The sequence below is a fragment of the Rhinolophus sinicus genome, chromosome 17 (assembly GCF_057876585.1).
Source record: "Rhinolophus sinicus isolate RSI-liver-muscle chromosome 17, RSI-T2T, whole genome shotgun sequence".
NCBI lineage: Eukaryota > Metazoa > Chordata > Mammalia > Chiroptera > Rhinolophidae > Rhinolophus > Rhinolophus sinicus.
This window is the reverse complement of record NC_142517.1, coordinates 159,079,413-159,099,133: the sequence shown is the minus strand read 5'-3', so window position 1 is coordinate 159,099,133 and position 19,721 is coordinate 159,079,413. Positions and strand designations below refer to the sequence as shown.

The 19,721-nt window shown below is 33.4% G+C and overlaps 1 protein-coding gene across 9 annotated transcripts in view; it reads right to left on the bottom strand.

The window, feature by feature from the left end:
* Positions 1-19,721, bottom strand: part of PPIG (peptidylprolyl isomerase G) — a 47,824-nt gene that overhangs the window by 17,984 nt on the left and 10,119 nt on the right. For 4 of the 9 annotated variants that reach the window (XM_019727388.3, XM_019727384.3, XM_074337645.2 and 1 more), the window contains 8 exons: positions 17,086-17,133; positions 16,681-16,758; positions 16,512-16,586; positions 15,990-16,097; positions 15,286-15,330; positions 11,043-11,130; positions 6,949-6,978; positions 6,718-6,857 (listed from right to left, as the gene is read on the bottom strand). In XM_019727388.3, the coding sequence (XP_019582947.1) occupies positions 6,718-6,857; positions 6,949-6,978; positions 11,043-11,130; positions 15,286-15,330; positions 15,990-16,097; positions 16,512-16,586; positions 16,681-16,741 (547 nt within the window). In that variant the 5' untranslated portion in view covers positions 16,742-16,758; positions 17,086-17,133. Of the gene's footprint in view, positions 1-6,717; positions 6,858-6,948; positions 6,979-11,042; positions 11,131-15,285; positions 15,331-15,989; positions 16,098-16,511; positions 16,587-16,680; positions 16,773-17,085; positions 17,134-19,721 lie in introns of all 9 variants that reach the window. The other 5 variants (XM_019727382.3, XM_019727386.3, XM_019727383.3 and 2 more) reach the window with 2 other exon arrangements.

Sequence of the window (19,721 nt, the reverse complement as noted above, 5' to 3'; positions counted from 1 at the left end):
AACAAAGTCTTTACAGGCTTAAATTAAGGATGAGTAGATTCTGGATTTAAAAAGGGCAGATTTTTATATAAGGTAAAAAGCTTCAAAAAAGGAATGGGGCAATTCTGTATAAGATGAAATAGATTCATCTCTCCCTAACCTGCCAAGTTTAAGTAGAAACCCTAGACATAATGCAAAAATAACAAACATAAGACTGAAAAACAGAAAGAAGGCAGAATGGCCAGGGATCTCTGGAGGATGACATGATGGTTTCAATTTGCCTTCCATATAACCTTGACTTCACCCTGGGGAAGCCTGAAATTCAGAAAGGCCAATGGGACACAATTTTAAAAGCCCCAAGAAAAGCTCTCTCCAGAGAAAAGACTGGGAAGGATGGCTGGTGTAGCAGGACTAAAAATATTCGTTACCAATACTTGTCCTACTCTAAGTAAATAAATACCAAGAAAATAAAAAGATATATCCACTCCTTCTCGGTTATGTCAGCAGAGACAAAGTAGACAACTTGGATTTTCAATATACCTCCTATTACTCCACCACCAACCCCCTTTCTCCGTGACAGCAAGCGTGTTCCCCCCTTTCCTTGGCAGAGTGATGTCAGTGGAGACCAAATGTGAAGCCTGGGTTTTGGTGCCCCTCCCTGCACTGGCAAGTGGCATGGATTTCAAGAGAGAAGGAAGCTGTAGAAATAGATTGTTTAAACTTATATATGAAGTCCTGGGCAGACCACCAAGTGAAATTGACCAGAATATGGCAAAAGGTTTGAGAATTAAACAGCATTGTTAATAGCATCCAGGTTTTCAGATAAGCTCCTGGGTAGCACACAAACAAAGTACAACTGAATAGTACTGCAAGGGCTCTGAAAATTTAATTATTGAAACCACACTCTGCAAAGTTAGGCCAGGACCTACGTGTTAAACCTAAATAAGGTGACTGCCTGCTAAAACAGAAAACATAAACAGAATCAAGAGTCTTATAACATAATACCCCAAATGTCCAGGATACCAAAAAAAAAAAAAAAAAAATCACTAATACTAAGAACCAGGGAAATTGCAGCTTAATGAGAAAAGACAATAAAAAAAGACAAACGGGGCCGGCCCCGTGGCTCAGGCGGTTAGAGCTCCATGCTCCTAACTCCGAAGGCTGCCGGTTCGATTCCCACATGGGCCAGTGGGCTCTCAACCACAAGGCTGCAGGTTCAACTCCCCTCCGCCCCCTGCAGCTATTGAACACGGCACCTTGAGCTGAGCTGCCTCCTGGATGGCTCAGTTGGTTGGAGCGTGGGCTCTCAACCACAAGGTTGCCAGTTCGATTCCGCGACTCCCACAGGGGATGGTGGGCAGCGCCCCCTGCAACTAGCGACGGCATCTGGACCTGGAGCTGAGCTGCGCCCTCCACAACTAAGACTGAAAGGACAACAACTTGAAGCTGAACGGCACCCTCCACAGCTAAGATTGAAAGGACAACAATTTGACTTGGAAAAAAGGCCTGGAAGTACACACTGTTCCCCAATGAAGTCCTGTTCCCCTTCCCCAATTAAAAAAAAAAAAAAAGACAAATGATGCCAACACCCAGAAACTGATACTGGAATTGAAGAGGAATTTAAAGAAGCCATCTTAAAAATGCTTCAAAATACAATCAATTATTAACTCTTTAAGCAAATGAACAAAAAGTGGGGGAAAAGAACTCAGAGAAAAAGACGATATAAAGTACCAAATGAAAAGAAACATACCATAACCAAAATAAAAAACCTCACTAAACATGCTCAATATCAGAGTAGAGATGGTAAACTGTCAGTGACCCAGAAGACAGACTAATAGAAATGACCCTATCTGAACATCAGAGAAAATAAAAAATGAGCAGAGCCTGAGAGAATTGTGGAATAATAAACAAAAAATGTAACATTTGTGATATCAGAATCCTGGGAGAAAAAGTTTGAAACTGTGGAGGGTCGGGGGAAGGGAAAGGCAGAAAATTTCCCAAATCTGGCCCAACATACAGATCTACAGATTCAAGAAGCTAAGCAAACCTCAAACAGGATAAACTTTAAGTAATCCACACCAAGACATCAAAATAAAACTTCTAAAAAAGAAAAGACAAAAATAAAATACTGAAAGCTGCTAGAGAGGAACAAACAGTAAGTTACCTACGGGGGCACAACAATTTGAAAGACAAAACACATCTCATTTGAAACCAGACAGGCCAGAAGGAAGTGGCATGACACTTTTTTATGTGCTAAAAGAATTATCAACCCAGAATTCTGCATTCAGTGAAAATATTCATCAAATGAACGCAAAATAAAGACATTTTCAGAAAACTAGGTCGATTCATTGCCAGCAGACCTACCCTTAAAAAAATGGCAAGGGGCGGACAGATGGCTCAGTTGGTTAGAGTGCGAGCTCTTGACAAGGTTGCTGGTTCGATTCCCACATGGGATCATGGACTGTGCCCCCTGCAAAGATCGAAAACGGCGACTGGACTTGGAGCTGATCTGCGCCCTCCACAAGTGGACTGAAGGACAAAGACTTGACTTGGAGCTGATGGGCCCTGGAGAGACACACTGTTCCCCAATAAAAATAAAAATAAAAAAAGGCAAAAGAAAGTCCTCCGAACAGAAAACAACAGGAGGCTTGGAATTTCAGGAAGGAAGAGTAATAGAATGGGTTCAAATAGAGGGTAAGGGAAATTAACAATCAGTTCATATAAAAATAAATATAAATGGGTCTCTAAGAGATGCTAACATTAAACAGCTTAGAGAAATGCTCATTAAAACTATCTTAAAAAAAACAACTTTTAGGCTGGCAACGATAAAAGCGTTTGATAATGTGTGGTTCTACAAAGGGTATAGAGAAATTTTATTTTCCTATATTCTAGTGGCAGTGTCTACCAAAATTACAAATCCATGACCCCTATAATCTGAATTCCATTTCTAGGAATTGGTCTTACATGAACAGTCACATACATGTAGAATGATATGCAAAATGTGGAAATGGGAAACGATGGGCAGAGATGCAAAGAAAACTTTACTGACTATCCTTTTATACTCTAAATTTTGAGCCAAACGAATGTATTACATTTAAAAAGTTGTCATACTCTCCAAGTATGACAACTATTGTTTTCATTCTTTGCTCCAAAAAACCCTATCTCCTGCCTAACCACATACACAAAATCTATTTCAAAATATCTTTTACAAGCATGTAAGTATCCTTTAAGACAAAAGGAAACTATCAGCAAAACCACAATGCAAGTTAAGAATCAAAATGGATGAAAAGGAATTACAAATGAGTTAGCACTTCCAACTCTTCTGGTTAGTTTATTTTAGATTATGTAGTTTGCTTATCACTATGTAAAAGAATTTCCCAAACCTGTTCACGGATCTTCTTTGGGGGTGGGGTGGGGTAAGGTGTGGTGTAATCCTATTAAATAGGCATTGACTTTACTTAACAAACTCCTTCTTAAGTGCAGAACATTTTACTTGTAAAAAAATCTAAGGTGAGAAAATGCTGCCTCACTAGTTTTTTATTTGAGATCTATAAATGTTATACCAATGAATTTCACATGAAAACTTTATATTGAAGAAAATTTCTAAGCCATCAACAAAATAAAATTTGAAATAGAAATATTCCTAAAATAGGAATCCTTTAGATATTTTCATTCTATATTACTGGTCTCCTTTTTTAAAGTTTCTAAACATCCCATTATTTTCCAGTAAAAAGTAGCATCACCATGGCTCTTAATTCCAGAATAAGGACACAAATGGGATCCTCTCATCATAGTATTCTTCTCCAGTCTCCTGAGTACAAGATTCACCAGCTGCTTCCTCTATTGTGCTTTTTTCTGTATTGCCAACCAATCTGCTTCCTGCCACGTATATGCAAAATTTCTGCTCATGTAACTACATATTGCCATAACTCAGAACTTCTGTTTCTGTGTAAATAGCAATGACCCCAATCTCTTGTTGTATGGCCAAGGTGGACACATCTCTCTTTAAACAACTGCAATGAATCCTGAAAAGACCAGCATGTCCTGAAGTCATGCCAACTCATGAAAAACCAGGAAGTACCTTAATCAAGGTAGTAGTTTCAATCTCAGGAGGTCTGTGTTTTATCCTCCACTCTGCCCCTTGACAGCCTCTATAGGGATGTATTATAGTTTTATTAGCCTCCAGTGTTCCATCTCTGCATCTGTTGGAAGGTTCTTCTCTCAGATTCTGAACCTTCTTAGGTACATTCAAATAGCTACAAAAAGCAGAATTTCCAATCTTGCAAATAGTAAAGGAAGAAAGGCCCATGAAGGTTGCCCAGACTCACCAAGACCACATACAAGTGGGCCGAGACAGTCAGATTTCTTCAGAAGTCTTTTTGTTTTCTTTCCGGAAGTTAGAAAAGAAAAAAAAAGATTCTGTATTTTTTTCTTTTTAAACTGGGGTGTAAATCTCTCACTCAACGTTTTAATTGCAATGATGGTGAACTCCACAGTGTTGCACAAGGCTTTATGACAGTTCCTGATTTAAAATTGTAAGGAGGCCATGAAACTTTCAAAATGGATATAAGACATAGCTCTGCCTAAAAAAAGGTTACATAAATGCATGACAAAAAATCCACTCCAACTAATGTTCTGAATGGTAATTGAAGGATTGTAGAATAAGTACTAAATTGTGTGATCTCAAACATGAAGATCTTTTCCTCTTTCTTTCCAGTGTTATTCAGAATAGCATAGGCATGGGAGGTATGGCTCAAAACAAATGGGACCTTTGCAGGAACTCCTAGTCAGATACTAATAAGGGGCCAAATTTTCCCCAACTGCTGAAACATACTATGTTTCCTTCATGCGAGTTTGAGGAACATACACTAAGATGCTACATCAACTTTCAGCACAATTTCCTGACCACAACAGCAGGGGCAAAATTACCATTTATTCAAGTGAAAATACATTATAAAGGCATAAATAATATGTAAAGAGTGACGTTCATTCACTTTGTCATGCTTTCAGCAAATATTCAAACACTGATCTTTTAATACCAAAAGAATCTTTACACCAAATTTCATAGTTTGTAACTGTTTACGGTTTAAAATGTAAGATTACCTTAAACTCTTTCTAAAAATATAAACCGCACAGCATGCTTAACTTTTATAAGCAGAGAACAGATCCTAACACAAGAGACTTAAAGATTACAAAATGTAAGAAAAAAAAGTCATGTAGAGAACAGAAGATGAAGATTTCCTATATGATGTGGGAAGAAATAATGCCTTAAACTAAAATATTCCAATTGTACAACACTTTGAAGAATTAAAGATCAGTAGGTTCAGGGTCTAAAATTTGCAAACATTAATACAGACTGCTTTTTAGTTTTTTTTTTAAATGTATGATGTAGATAAATGTCTAATTACCATGCTGTATACCTGAAAATTACATATAATTGTATATCAACTGTAATTGCAAATTAAAAACAAAATGTTTAATGTAAGATATTCAACAACACCTCATTCTTTACCGTATCTTCATGAACACAAAGCATGCATTACATGTGCCGTTTGTAAATGAGAACAGCCAGACTCATGAAAACCAAGACGCTATATAAACATTCCCATTATGAGCTGCAGCATATTCCTGCAATGGTTTATGAGGTACATATTTTATATGATACAGAAGAAAAAATCATCAGAATCAAAATGGAATGCAGAGACCGAAAATTAAACATAAGCTTTCTCTTTGACCATCCTAGGTCTTTTTAAATTAAAACAAACCAAAATGTACCTATTTCTAAATGTTACAGAGCAAATCAGTATACCTCAAACTTGAGAATATAATGTTCTACTCTGGGCAATTCTGAAAGGAATGTTAAAGACTTTAATGAATTAGCAACACATAACAGAAAGCGCTTTATATCTGGAGGCAGCAAACTTGGGTTTGATGCTTAGTTCCCTGATGTGGTAAATATATCTTCATCTGTAAAATAGGGGAAATAATTTTACAGGCTTATTGTGAGGATCAGTATGATTATAGATGACTCTCACCTTTGTTAACCATGAAAAACTAAGTATTGATATTATTGGTGCCTAGACTAGGAAGAATACAAAGAGAGTCAATTTAATATTTTATTGCTTTCTACACAGGTTTGAATGTAATCTCATCCCGTTACTTTGGAGTGTCAGAACCAGTATCTGTAACAAATGGTAGCAGTTACACATTTCATATGTAATATAAAGACAAATATTTACTAAAAACAAAGTTTTTAACATTTCAGATATCAAAATATTAATGTTAACTTCAAATGTCTGGTCTAAGTAAACGAAGGTTCTCAAACATGCCAGATGCTTCTGAATCTAAGCAATGAATTAAGGGGAAATAATTTATTCCCCTGAAGTTTCTTAATCTATATTATTTTCTTCAACTATCATCTTCTTTCCATCATCTTTTTCCTTAGAAGAATATTTATTGTCCGTGCTATTAGGACAACTACAGTTTTTAAAAAACCCCAAAAACAAAGTGGAAGCAGAAGGACAAATTACTACAAATTAATAACAAGAAAAAGTTAAGCAGTTCTGTGGTAAATGAACAAAGTATGAAGATAAAACACACTTAAAACACACAAAAATATATTAAAAACATAAAAACCTTATATTTATTTTCACTTTAATGTGAATTTCATGCCAACTGTTTAGAATGCCCCCACTTGTTTTATATGCATAAGAATTATCAGAAATATGTAATTCTTACCCTTAGATTTGGGAATCAGCTCTCCACAGCTGAGTATCCGCACCTCAGCAAATGGTTTGCTAGCTGCATCTGTTTTCTGGTTTTCTATCTCTCTCACGACTTCTTGCCCAGAAATCACTTGTCCAAAAACAACATGATGCCTAAAGAGTCAAGTAAAGATGATTAAATAAAAGCTTCTTATTTTAATATTAATTTAAAGTAGGTTATAAAATAAATTAAAATAATCTTTACCCATCCAAATGAGGAGTTGGTTTCGTTGTTCTTTTGGAAATCATCAGACAGAAGAATAAAAACAAAGTCAGAGAAAAACAAAGTTAGCATCTCTAAAAAGGAAAAGAAAATAACTGCATTGGAAACAAAGTTGCAAACAAACAAATCATATATATTAAACATAATAGAATCTTATTACCTTAACTTTAAGTAGAAGAGAATGCAAGATGCTTTCCACATAATGAATTTTCAAAAACTTTTTCTGATTGTAAAAGTTAATATCTACACATGGTTGAAAATGTACATGTAATTAAAGTTGACATTTTTGGTGTTATTTCTATCCACCTATGTTTCTTGCATGTGACTGGGTTCTCATTGAACATTCATGGTTGCATAATGTTCTACTATATGAACATACCATAATTTATCGAACCATTTCACCAGTTTATGGATTTAACATTAGTGTTTTCAATCGTAACATTTTAAACAGTTAAAGTACAGATCATATTCTGATGGCCCTTATATTTTCTTTTGAAAATGATCCATATAGTGTTTATAAATTTTTAAATTAGCTGCCAATATTTTAAATGTTGGATTCTTTTACACAAAAATCCAGATTTCAGACCTTTTGGAAACGTGGGAGATGTGGCACCTGGCACATGACAAATTGGCCAGGCTGACAATCCCGTCTTCTTTAATACAGGGATTAACAATTTAGTTTCTTGTCCCAGCAGGCTTTATTGCTTATATTAGTTGCCTAAGAACTATAGACCTTTGGGTTTGTTAACCCTGACATAAGCATCATGTTGAAGAAGAAGATCTTGATTAAAACTTTGGACAAAACTCAAAATAAGCAACAAGTCTTTTTTTGCAAATGAAGCAATTTTAAAAAATTCTTTCTTTCTCCATACCAGCCTTAAAGCTTTGTAGTTAAGAAGAGTGATACTTGAGTAGCTGCTAGGACATACTGGTACCGTGGACTGTAGATGGGCACTCTATAAGATTTAGTATTTTTTAAAAATCTTATCAAAAAGACTTTAACCTTTGGCTAAAGCACATGCAATACTACTAAAAAATTTTCTAACCCGTACATATATTTTTAAAACTTCACCTTACTTTTAAAAAACCTATTATTATTTTCTCAGTATCAAAAGCTATGCTCACTTGAACTTGCTAAAACCATGTAGACATGTAAAAACCTAGGTGTTCATCACATATGTATTTATATTACATGTTATTATATTCAGTATATACCTATCTATAGCTATCTCTCTATCTCTCTATCTACTTTGCATCTAGATATAGTCGCTCCTCACTTCAGAGATTCGGAATCTGCAAGTTTACTTGCTCATTAGAATTTGTAACCCCTAAAGCAATACTAGCAGCAGTGCTTTCATGGTCATTCTCAGATTGGTGAAAAAGTGTGTTGATGAGTACATGGAAAAATAGGAACTCTTATACAGTGCACGTGATATATAAAATGACACAACCACTGTGGAAAACAGTTTGGTCAGCTCCTCAAACAGCTAACCATAAATTATCATATGAACCAACAATTCAACTCCTAGGTATATATATATCCAAAAGAATTGAAAACAGGGACTCAAACAAATATGTGTATGTCAATGTTCTTTGCAGCATTATTCATAATAGCCAAAAGGTGAAACCAACCATATGTCTACCAACAGATGAATGCGGATAAATAAAATGTGGTATGTAGATGCATATAATGAAGTGATGTTCAGCCATAAAAAGGACGTTTTGATACATGAGATGAATGAACCTTGAAAACATGCTAAGTGAAATAAGCCAGACACAAAAAGACAAATATTGCATGATTCCACTAGAATAAGCAAATTCATAGAGATGGAAAGTAGAATAGAGGTCATCAGGGGTGGGGGAAAAGGAAAATGGTTAGTCCTTGGGATGATGAAATGGTTTGGGAAACAGTGGTGATAGTTACAAAGCTCTTTCAAAACTAGGGGTGCCAAAAAAATGTATATACTTGACTTGTATGCATCTTTCGTTATCAGTATATGTTGAGTATTATAATTTTAATACAATTTTTTCCTTTCTTAAAATACATATATATTTTTTGGCACCCTCTGTATATTTAATACCACTGAATTGTACACTTACAAATGGTGAAAGTGGCCAATTTTATATATGTTACCAAGATAAAAAAATTTTTTTAATGATTAAAAACTGAAGCTGTTTCCTTTAAAGAAAAAATAATAGAACACAGGAAAAGTAGAGAGGGGTTATTTAGAAATGGAAAGAGGTAAGAGGAAATTAACACTTATAAGAAAGATTCAGAGAATATACTTGAAAGAGTATATGAACGTAAGGGTTTTAGCTAGCACAGGAAGAATTTTAAAGGAAAATTAATGATAATAGTGTTGCTAAGGATCTGGTGAAACTGGCACTTACTGCTGATACTATACTGTACTTCCTTTTGAAAGTCAAAGCAGCAATATACATGGAAAGGCTTGAAAATGTATAATCATTTCACTAAGTAAACTTCTAGTAACTTATATAAAAGAAATAATTAAAATGCATCAAATAACAGGCACAATGTTCACTGCAGCACTTTGAAATATGGGAACAAAACAAATGTACAAAAATTAAGTTAATTAAACAAAGCACAGTGCATTCAAACAATAAATTAACATACAGTTATTAAAATGTTGATTAATATTTAGTGATTGCAAAGAAATTTGTATTATATCTGAAAGTTGATTATAGATTATATGCAACACTCTACCTACATTTTTATTGTATTAGGAAGATGCTCTGGGGATGGGAATGTTTTTCTTGTTTTTATTTGTGTGGTCTAATTTTTCTACAACAAACATGGTAGTTGTTTGCACTTAAAAAAAATCAGCAAGACCCATATACTACAGTATATACACATAATAGAGCATTATACAGCAACAACAACAACAACAAAAAAGAGAGAACGTTCTATCTAGGGAGTGATTTCCAGAATAAAACATCATATATAGCATGTTGAGAGTCAGACCATATAAAATTCACCTCAAAAATTACTAACCCAGGTAACTTTTAAACATAATATTTTAACTAAATATCATTCTCTGTCTAAACACAAAAATAGCTATAAACAGTGAAGTCTAGTTAATAGGTTCCTTTTCACAGTGGTATAGGATGGCAATTTTTTATTTTAGGATTCAGCAAATGAGTAGAAAATTTGAAGATAATGGGAGCCAGGTTTTTAACTGTTAAAGAAGATAGTTACAAATATGGAATAGAAAAACATTAGAATAATACACACAGTGCTAACAGATTAAGTTCTTCTGAGACCAGAAGAATTTAAGGGTCTTGAAGGAAAGAGCAAATCTGTACCCACAGGACATGATAAAAAATATGCATTGCTGACAAGAGTCCTGGTCACAATTTTTTTGTAGTTAGAATTGGAAAACACTAGCAGTATGGACTTTGGGGTTACAAATTTATTTTAGTGAGTAGGCAAATCCACAAATACAGAATCTCTGAATAATAAGGATCGACTGTATTTTTACTCTTTATAATTAAGTAACTTATGGAGAGAGTCTCTATGTAAATACCTCATTCCTTGTTAAACATGCCCTCTAAATTTACCAGGATAATAGTTAATTCTTTCCTGAATCAATATTTACTAGATGATTGGAAAATGGTCATTTTTTTCTAATTCTATCACTCCTTTTACATTTATTAGTTGACATTCTTCTAAGGAACAGCTTTTTCCTTCTTCCCTGTTATTCACTCAGTTATTATTTCTATCTGTGTGGACTCCTGGATTTGTTTTATTTTATAACCTGATTATTATCATTATTTATTTTGATGGTCAAATTGTCCTAATTTGGCCACTGGGAACCCCACCCCTTCAAACTGTCTCCTGTGTCCTCTTGACAAGTTTTTATCATTTGAAAACTTTAGCCCTACAGTTCAACTCCCCTTTCAACAATTTCCCAATCTTCAGCAATTCTTTGTTCTCCCTCCTTCAAAAATTGTCCCTTTATGAATCCTTCTTCTATTTATTAGTGATCGATGGCAGGCACACAGAAAAGACACACCAAAAGAGGGATATTTTAAGCCATCAAATCATAAATACTTACATGAAGAACTGTGAACCATTTGTATCCTTTCCTCTGTTGGCCATTGACAAGAGAAATTCTTTGTTGTGCTTAACAGCAAAACTTTCATCTACAGAGAAGCAAAGTTTTCAGTTATAATATAGGGATAAACTCCAAAAAACCCCACATCATTCTGTGTTCATATCATGTGTAATTGTCAGACAAAATTTATATAAATGTCAGATTAAAAGAAGAGTCAAATGTTAACCAATTCCTTCCTCCATTTTTTCAGATTAATACATTTCTAATTTTTAATCTCTTGCTATAAAATCCAAATACTGTATCTATTCTCTTTCTTTCCATTTCCATTTGTCCTTTACATTTTTTTGGGGGAAAAGACAATACAAATTTCTTTGCTTAAAGAAAATGAAACTCCTAAAAAGGAAGAGAAAGAATCCAGATAGGATTCTTTTATACTTCATTTGTTTCATTTTTAAGCACAAAAAGGCACATATCCAGAGCACAGAGAGGCATTCATTAACTTAATCTCTGTCACAGCATTACTTATTGTAAAGAGAGAAGCTTGCCTTCCCATCGTGGATCAGAATGAGAACAAAGTAAATGGAATATGAAACAAAATTTCAGTGAATCCCCAAGATGAATGATGGGAAATACAAAGTTATTTCGATGATCACATGCTTATAGTCTTTCAAATAATCTTCAGATCAATAAAAAAATCTCAGAGAGAAAAGTTAAACTTGGGAAAAACATCATAGCCAAATTTTAGAATATCAAAGAGTTTAAAAAAAAAAATCACAGAAAAATTGGCCCACTAAAAATGTAAGTATCGTTACTAAGAAATACTGTAGAATCTCCTTTAATAAAGATTAAGATCATTCAATATCCATTTATGATAAAAACTCTCAACAAAGTGGGTACAGAGAGAACATACCTCAATATAATATAGGCCATCTGTGACAAACCCATAGATAACATTATACTTAATGGTAAAAAGCTGAAAGCTGTTCTTCTAAGATCAGAAACAAGACAAGGATGCCCACTCTCGCCACTTTTATTCAACACAGTATCGAAAGTCCTAACCACAGCAATTAGGCAAGAAAAAGAAATAAAAGGCATCCAAATTGGAAAGGAAGAAGTAAAATTGTCACTATTTGCAGATAGCATATTAAAAACCCTAAACACTCTACCAATAAAACTAGTAAAATAAACAAATTCAGTAAAGTTGCAGGATACAAAATTAATATACAGAAACCTGCTACTTTCCTATACACTAACAACGAATTATCAGGAAGAGAAATTAGGAAAACAATCCCATTTACAACTTCACCAAAAAGCATAAAATACCTAGGAATAAATTTAACGAAGGAGGTGAAAGACCTGTATGTACACTGAAAGAAATAGAAGGCAACACAACAGCAAAACACACCATGCTCATGGATTGGAAGAATTAACATCATTAAAATGTCCTTACTACCCAAACAATCTACAGATTCAATGCAATCTGTATCAAAATACCAATGAAATTTCTCACAGAATTAGAATATTCTGTGTATGGAACCACACACAAAAGACCCTACATAGCCAAAGCAACCTTGAGAAAGAACAAAGCTGGAGGTATCACACACCTTGACTTCACACTATACTACAAAGCTACAGCAATCAAAACAATATGGTACTGGTACAAACACACACATGTATAAAGATGGAACAGAACAGCGAATCCAGAAATAAACCCACACTTACATAGTTAATTAATCTATGACAAATAAGGCAATAATATACAATGGGGTAAAGACAGTCTCTTCAAATGGTAATGGGAAAACTGGACAGATACATGCAAAAAAAGGCAACTGGACCACTTTCTTATACCATATACAAAAATAAACACAAAACAGATTAAAGACTTAAATGTAAGAGCAGAAACCATAAAACCCGTGCAAGAAAACACAGGCAATAAACTCTTTGACATTGGTCTTAGCACTATTTTTTGGAGTCTGTCTTCTCAGTCAAGGCAACAAACACAAAAATAAACAAATGGGACTATATCAAACTAAAAACTTTGCACTAGAAAACAAAGGAAACCAACAGAACAAAAAGGTAACGTATTGAATGGGAGAAGATATTTGCAAATCAAGTATCTGAAAAGGGCTTAATATACAAAATATATAAAGAACTGATATAACACCAAAAAAACAACTGATTAACAAATGGGCAGAGGACCTGAGCAGACGTTATTCTAAGATGTACCGATGGTCAACAGACACATGAACAGATGTTCAACATCACTAATCATGAGAGAAATATAAATCAAAACTATAATGAGATACCACCTCATACCTGCCTGAATGGCTATTATCAAAAACAACATGTGGCAACATGGACAGACCTAGAGGGTATTAGGTTAAATGAAATAAGTCAGACATAGAAAGACAAATACCGTATGATTTCACTTATATGTAGAATTTAAAGAACAAAATAAACAAACAAAACAGAAACAGACTCATAGATACAGAGAATAAATTAATGGTTGCCAGATGGGAGAGAGGTTGGGTTAAAAAAAAACAGAAACGGGGCGGCCAGTTGGCTCAGTTGGTTAGAGCCCTGTACTGTTAGTAACAAGGTTGCCGGTTTGATCCCCACGTGGGCCACTGTGAGCTGCACCCTCCACAATTAAATTGAAACAACTACTTGACCGGGTCCTGGAAAAATATTGGTCTTAGCACCTGGAAAAACACACTTAAATTAAAAAGTTAAAAAAAAGCAGCTGTGTTATAGGAAAAAAACAAACAACAACAAAAAAACAGAAACAGACTCATAGATGCAGAGAACAAACTGATGGTTGCCAGATGGGAGAGAGGTTGGGTAAAAAAGGAAAAGGGATTAAGAAGTACAAACTGGTAGTTGCAAAATAGTCACGGGGATGTACAGTACAGTATAGGAAATATAGTCGATAATATTGTAATAACTGTGTATAATGCCAGGTGGGTACTAGACTAATTGAGTGGATTCACTTCATTAAATTACAAAAATGTCTAACCACTATGCTATACACTACAAACTAATATTGAATGTCAACTGTAATTGAAAAATAAAAAAACAAAAACAAAAAAGGCAACAAATAACAAGTGGTAAGCATGATAAGTGAAAAAAAAGGGACCCTCATGCACTGTTGGTGGGACCGTAAATTGGTCAGCCATTATGGCAAACAGTATGGAAGTTCCTCAAAAAATTAAAAATGGAACTACCATAAAATCCAGCAATTCCACTTTTGGGTATTTATCCGAAGAAAACAAAAACACTAATTCAAAAACATATATGCAGGGTTAGGGTTAAAAAAAAAACACAAAAAACAAACACACATATGCATCCCTTTGTTCACTGTAGCATTATTTATAATAAACAAGATTTACAACACTGAAGCAACCTAAGTGTCCATCAATAGATGAATGGATTAAAGAAAATACGGTATAGACATACAATGGAATATTACTCAGCCACAAAAAGAACGAAATCTTGCCATCTGTGACAATGGATGGAAATAGAGGGTATTATGCTAAGTGAAATAAGTCAGAGAAAGACAAATACCATACGGTTTCACTTATATGTGGAATTTATAAAGAAAAACAAATGAACAACCAAAGCAGAAACAGACTCAGATTCAGAGAACAAACTGATGGTTGCCAGAAGGGAGGGATATAGGAGGACAGGTGAAATAGGTAATGGGGACTAAGAGGTACAAACTTCCCATTATAAACTAAATGAATTATGAAGATGTAATGTACAACATAGGGAATATAGTCAATAACATTGTAATAACTTGGTATGGGGACAGATGGTTACTAGACTTAATCATTTCATAAGTTATTTAAATGTCTAATCACTATGTTGTATGCTTGAAACTAATATAATATTGTATGTCAACTATACTTCAATAAAAAGAATTTTAAAAATTGCTTTGAAAATATAAATTTAAAACAGGATTAAGATGCCATAGAAGTTCCCAGTCTAGCACTACAATTCTGAGTTTATTATAGATTATTGCAACTCTTCAAGATGATATATGATGTCCTAGACAAAAAAAATCCTACCTCTATAGATGTTTTATAAAATTTTTCACAGATTTTTCAAAATTAACCTCCAGAGTAGTTGAAGATAGGTGGATATTAGTATACTGTTCAATGAATAATCTTAATGATTCAAGAGAAAAATCAAATTAATAAAGTAGAAAACATTAAAAACACAATTTAAAAGTAAGCATTTTTACCTTCAAAAAATCCTCCATAAATAGATTCCCCTCCTCGTCCATTTCCTAAGAATGAAACACATGGATTCTTAGAACTCTCAAGACAGTAATCTCCTTGAATATGCTACCTGAACAAAACACTTCTTAGAAAGTTGGTGATCGAATGATTTTGAATCAATAATACTCCAAGGTTCACAGCAAATCATAAAGTCAATACTGACAAGATCCCAAATTACTTTCTTTTCCTTGTCATATAATAGTAAGAATATGACAAAATCTATTAAGATATGTGAAAAAAAGAATTTCAGATTCTAATCATTATGTAGGTTTTTAAAAATAACTGACATTTTTGTTCAAAGTATCTTTAAAATACAATTTCAATGTTTGTCTAATAAAAAAGGATCGGTAAAAACTGTACTATAAAGATTATTAGGTGTGACAAAATCAGACAGATACACTGATAGGTTACTAAAAGATGAATATAATATTTTGTTTTTTTACTCAGAGGCAAATTTCTGAAATTCATTCATGTATCAAAAGTGGCATTATTTCCTATGCTTCATTCTTTTTATCTATTTCTATGAGTACTTCTAATTACACTTCTAATTATTTGACCAAAGACTAAATGGGGTGAGAAGAAAACTGTACTAAGACTTGTCTAATGTTGAGACCTATGATATTTAACAAAAATATATGATTTTCTTTTGTGGGAACCAAAGTCTTACCTTCACTGAAATCACCACCTTGAACCATAAAATCTTTGACAACTCTGTGAAAGAGACAACTCTTATAATGTAACGGCTTCTGAGTTGATTTCCCTGTCCCCTTTTCACCTATAAATAAGAAAAATTAGTAGGCCATTTAGTAGAAAGAAAATCAAGGAAGTAGCATTGAAGCAAAATTAATGATGAAAGCTTTCACTCTGTAAAATATACTTCTCTTGAACTATACAGATTTCTTTAAACTACAGGCTTTTTCACTCCCCTCAGTAATTTTTTTAAAAACTTCATTTGAAAATCATCCATGTTTTCCTGGAGTGTAAAAATGTAGAAATCAATCTCAGATAAAATCCCATTACAACTATTATTTCTAAGAATTACTTTCACATTCTAGTCAATGTTGTATAATCTGTATGTTAAGAGAAAAAAGGAATATGCATAAAGAAATCTAAAATGTGTTAAGTAAAAATTAAAGCAAGCCATAGTCAAGTGGGACTACTATTAGGGCAATTGAAAGTGTCAACAAACCTGTACAAAGACAACGAAAGTTCTCGCATGTTTTGGGGCACACATCAGAAAATAATTCAAAGACAACTCTTCCAGCTGAAAAGAAAGATAGGTGTTTTAAACTTCTTTACTAATTTAAAATATTAAACTCTCATTTATAAAGGTTAAATAGGAACATTAATTTTCTTACCAGGTTGATTATTAATGGCAATGTCAAAAAAACATCGAGGACGCTGAACCTTTATTCCCATGGCTCCAATAACTCAATCTATGAGTAAAATACTGTTTCAGGCAAACAGACAAAGATTTCCCATAAATTTCCAGAAAAAAAATATTCTGTGGAGCATAAACTAGAAATGTAGTTTGAATTTATTTTGGTATTTACTTCCTTTGATGATATTTACTTCCATGACAAATCACATGGATTGTTCTTTAAGAGATTAGATTTCATTTTGTGAAGCAAATAGAAAAGATATAAAAGAAAAGGCTTAGCCATTATATAATTAAATTTCTATTTTAACAACCAAATACAAATTGCCACCCCAAACAGAAAATTGTATTAAGTCTGTTTTAGTGAACTCAACAGGTAAATCACCTTTAAACAGAGAAAAATCAAGGACAAACTGATCCAATCCTTTTGCTCCTAGAAAACAAAAATTAGTTTTAATTAAAATGGTAGTTTTAAAAAGAAAATCAATCAAATTCTTAAAAAATCACCAAAAAGAAATCATCAAGGAAGAAAGTAGGATTTTTTAACTATAGTAATACATGGTAGATTTACATTTTGAGTAAAAGCACATTGTTTTACATATCAGGCTATTTTCTGATCATAAGCAATAACTTTTACTAATATGCTAGTTAGTGTAGACACACAAAAATCACCAATAAGTGGGCTACTCTGTGTAACAGTTTTATCTACATAGCAGATGGCTATTATTTAACAGACATTCTTCTTGATAAAGCATTTAAGGACTGAAAAAGTTTGAATCATAATACCTGGTGAGGAATGACAGGGTAAGGTGAAGAGTAGAAGAAACAAAGGCACTTAGTGTAAATAGCATACAAAAATGATGGGCTATAAAAATGACAGTTACATCCACTCAAAACAGAGACTAACTAAAATGGATATGCTTTCCTGAAAATTACCGTATTTGAGCTTGTAATTCAGCAAGCAGTACTTGATGATATCTTGGGTCGAGTGAGGCTTTGAAAGATCAATATCCTCCATCCTGAACAGATTCATTACTCTCTTTAACAATTTTTATTGGGAAAATCACCCAGTCACAACAGAGTTGTAGGAAACAATACAGGAAGATACAGTGTGTACTCTACCCAGTTACACCCGATGGTAACATTTTACAAAACTCTAGTATTACTATACTAGAGTATAATTGTAGCATAAAAGCATAAAAACGCTCATACAACCCACTTATCCTATTCACATTTCCCCGGTTTTACTCATACTCATTTGTGTGCATTTGTATTTATGTAACTCAACATAATTTTATCCAAATGTTGGTTCACATAGCTCCCATCATCCCTTACCAATTTTACACACCCCACAAAGCACAAGTCAGAATATTCAACAATAAAAGCAAGGAAGAAGACTGCCCAAGTTACCAATAACTTGAAAAATACAAATTACATGTAGTCATTCATTTGTTTTATGTTGATTATGTGAATTAGAGATTAAATTACATACAAATAAGATTATGTTGCATTCAAATAGAGTCCAAGTGCTGGTATTGTCACTTTTGGCATTACTGAATGGAAACAGGAAGAATATACCATTTTCTCATAACTTCATTTTTTTATTTCTAACAGATATCTGATACTAGAATTTGTTTCACATGAAACTAAGCAAAAAAGATAACCTTTCAATCCTTCAGCATACCATGGACATAGACTTCCTGAAAACAGTAAGACAAAACAAAATCTTAGCAATTCTAATATCTTGCCAAATTTGTTGCATTAAGTTTTTTACTTGTACAGAATTTCAATTACTGCACATTTAAAATTAAGAATATGTTGAATCCATAAATCTGAAGAGACTACCCTATCTTAAAGAAAAGTACTACATTACTACTAAGGTAGTACCCGATTATCCCTTTTATCTTCTAAATAATTTTTGTAGGCATTCTTAAATTCTCTACTTTCGGCAATAGAGGAAGTTTCAGAAGCAGTTTAAGTATTTATTTTCCTAAAAAAAATAAAAAACCACCTCTAGATCTTTTTGTTTAACTACAATATCCCAGGTGGAGAGTTCTACCTTACAAAATGAGTAGAATATATATAGTACTGCCCGAAATACATCAAATAGTTTAAGACTACAGTTAATTTCCTATATACTGTATTCTTGAAAACAAACTCCAAATACGAAAAGCAGGCAATCGATAAGAAAGCTCAGAAAATAATTCCTAATTACCTATATATAACCTTTTAGATAACACAATCTTTCATGATTTTCTAAGTTTCTCAATTTTGAAGTACAGTGAAAACAATCCTATAGTTTTGGGCCTTTGAAATTGCAATGAACACCATGACCAATTTATGGAGTTAGGAGCACAAGTGGGAGCGACTAGGATAGTGGTTTGTTTTGTTTTTTGATCTGAGTGCTACTTGTATAGGTGAGTTCACTTGGGGAAAACGTCAATCCACCTAGAATTTGCATTCTTCTCAGTATGCTATGTTATACTTCAATACAAAGTTTACTTTATTAAAAACAATATATCTAAAACAAAACTCTTATTTCTCTACCCCAATTCTCTCAAAAAACAGTAAATATTTCACTGTCCAACTCAGCTGCTAAGGCTGAAAACTTGGAATCATCTTTGGTTCTATTCTCCTCACAGCCCATTATCAAAACCATTAGCAAGTCAGTTTGACACTAGCTTCAAAAATTATCCCGATGTTTACACTGTCTTTCACCATTATCATTTTTCATCTGGACTACTACAGATGAAAACCTTCTAACTAGTTTTCTTCCTTTTACTTAGTCCTGTACCGTCTACTCTCCACAGAATAACCAGGATAGAATGAATGATTCTTTAAATGCACAAAACTTATCACATCATTCATCTTCCTAATATTTTCCAATGTCTTACTATCATATTTAATCAAAATGTCTTACCATGGATTTTAAGACCCTAAATTAGTGCTGACCAATAAAATATGAGCCACATAACGTAGTTTTAAATTTTTAGTAGCCACATTTTAAAAAGTAAAAAAAAA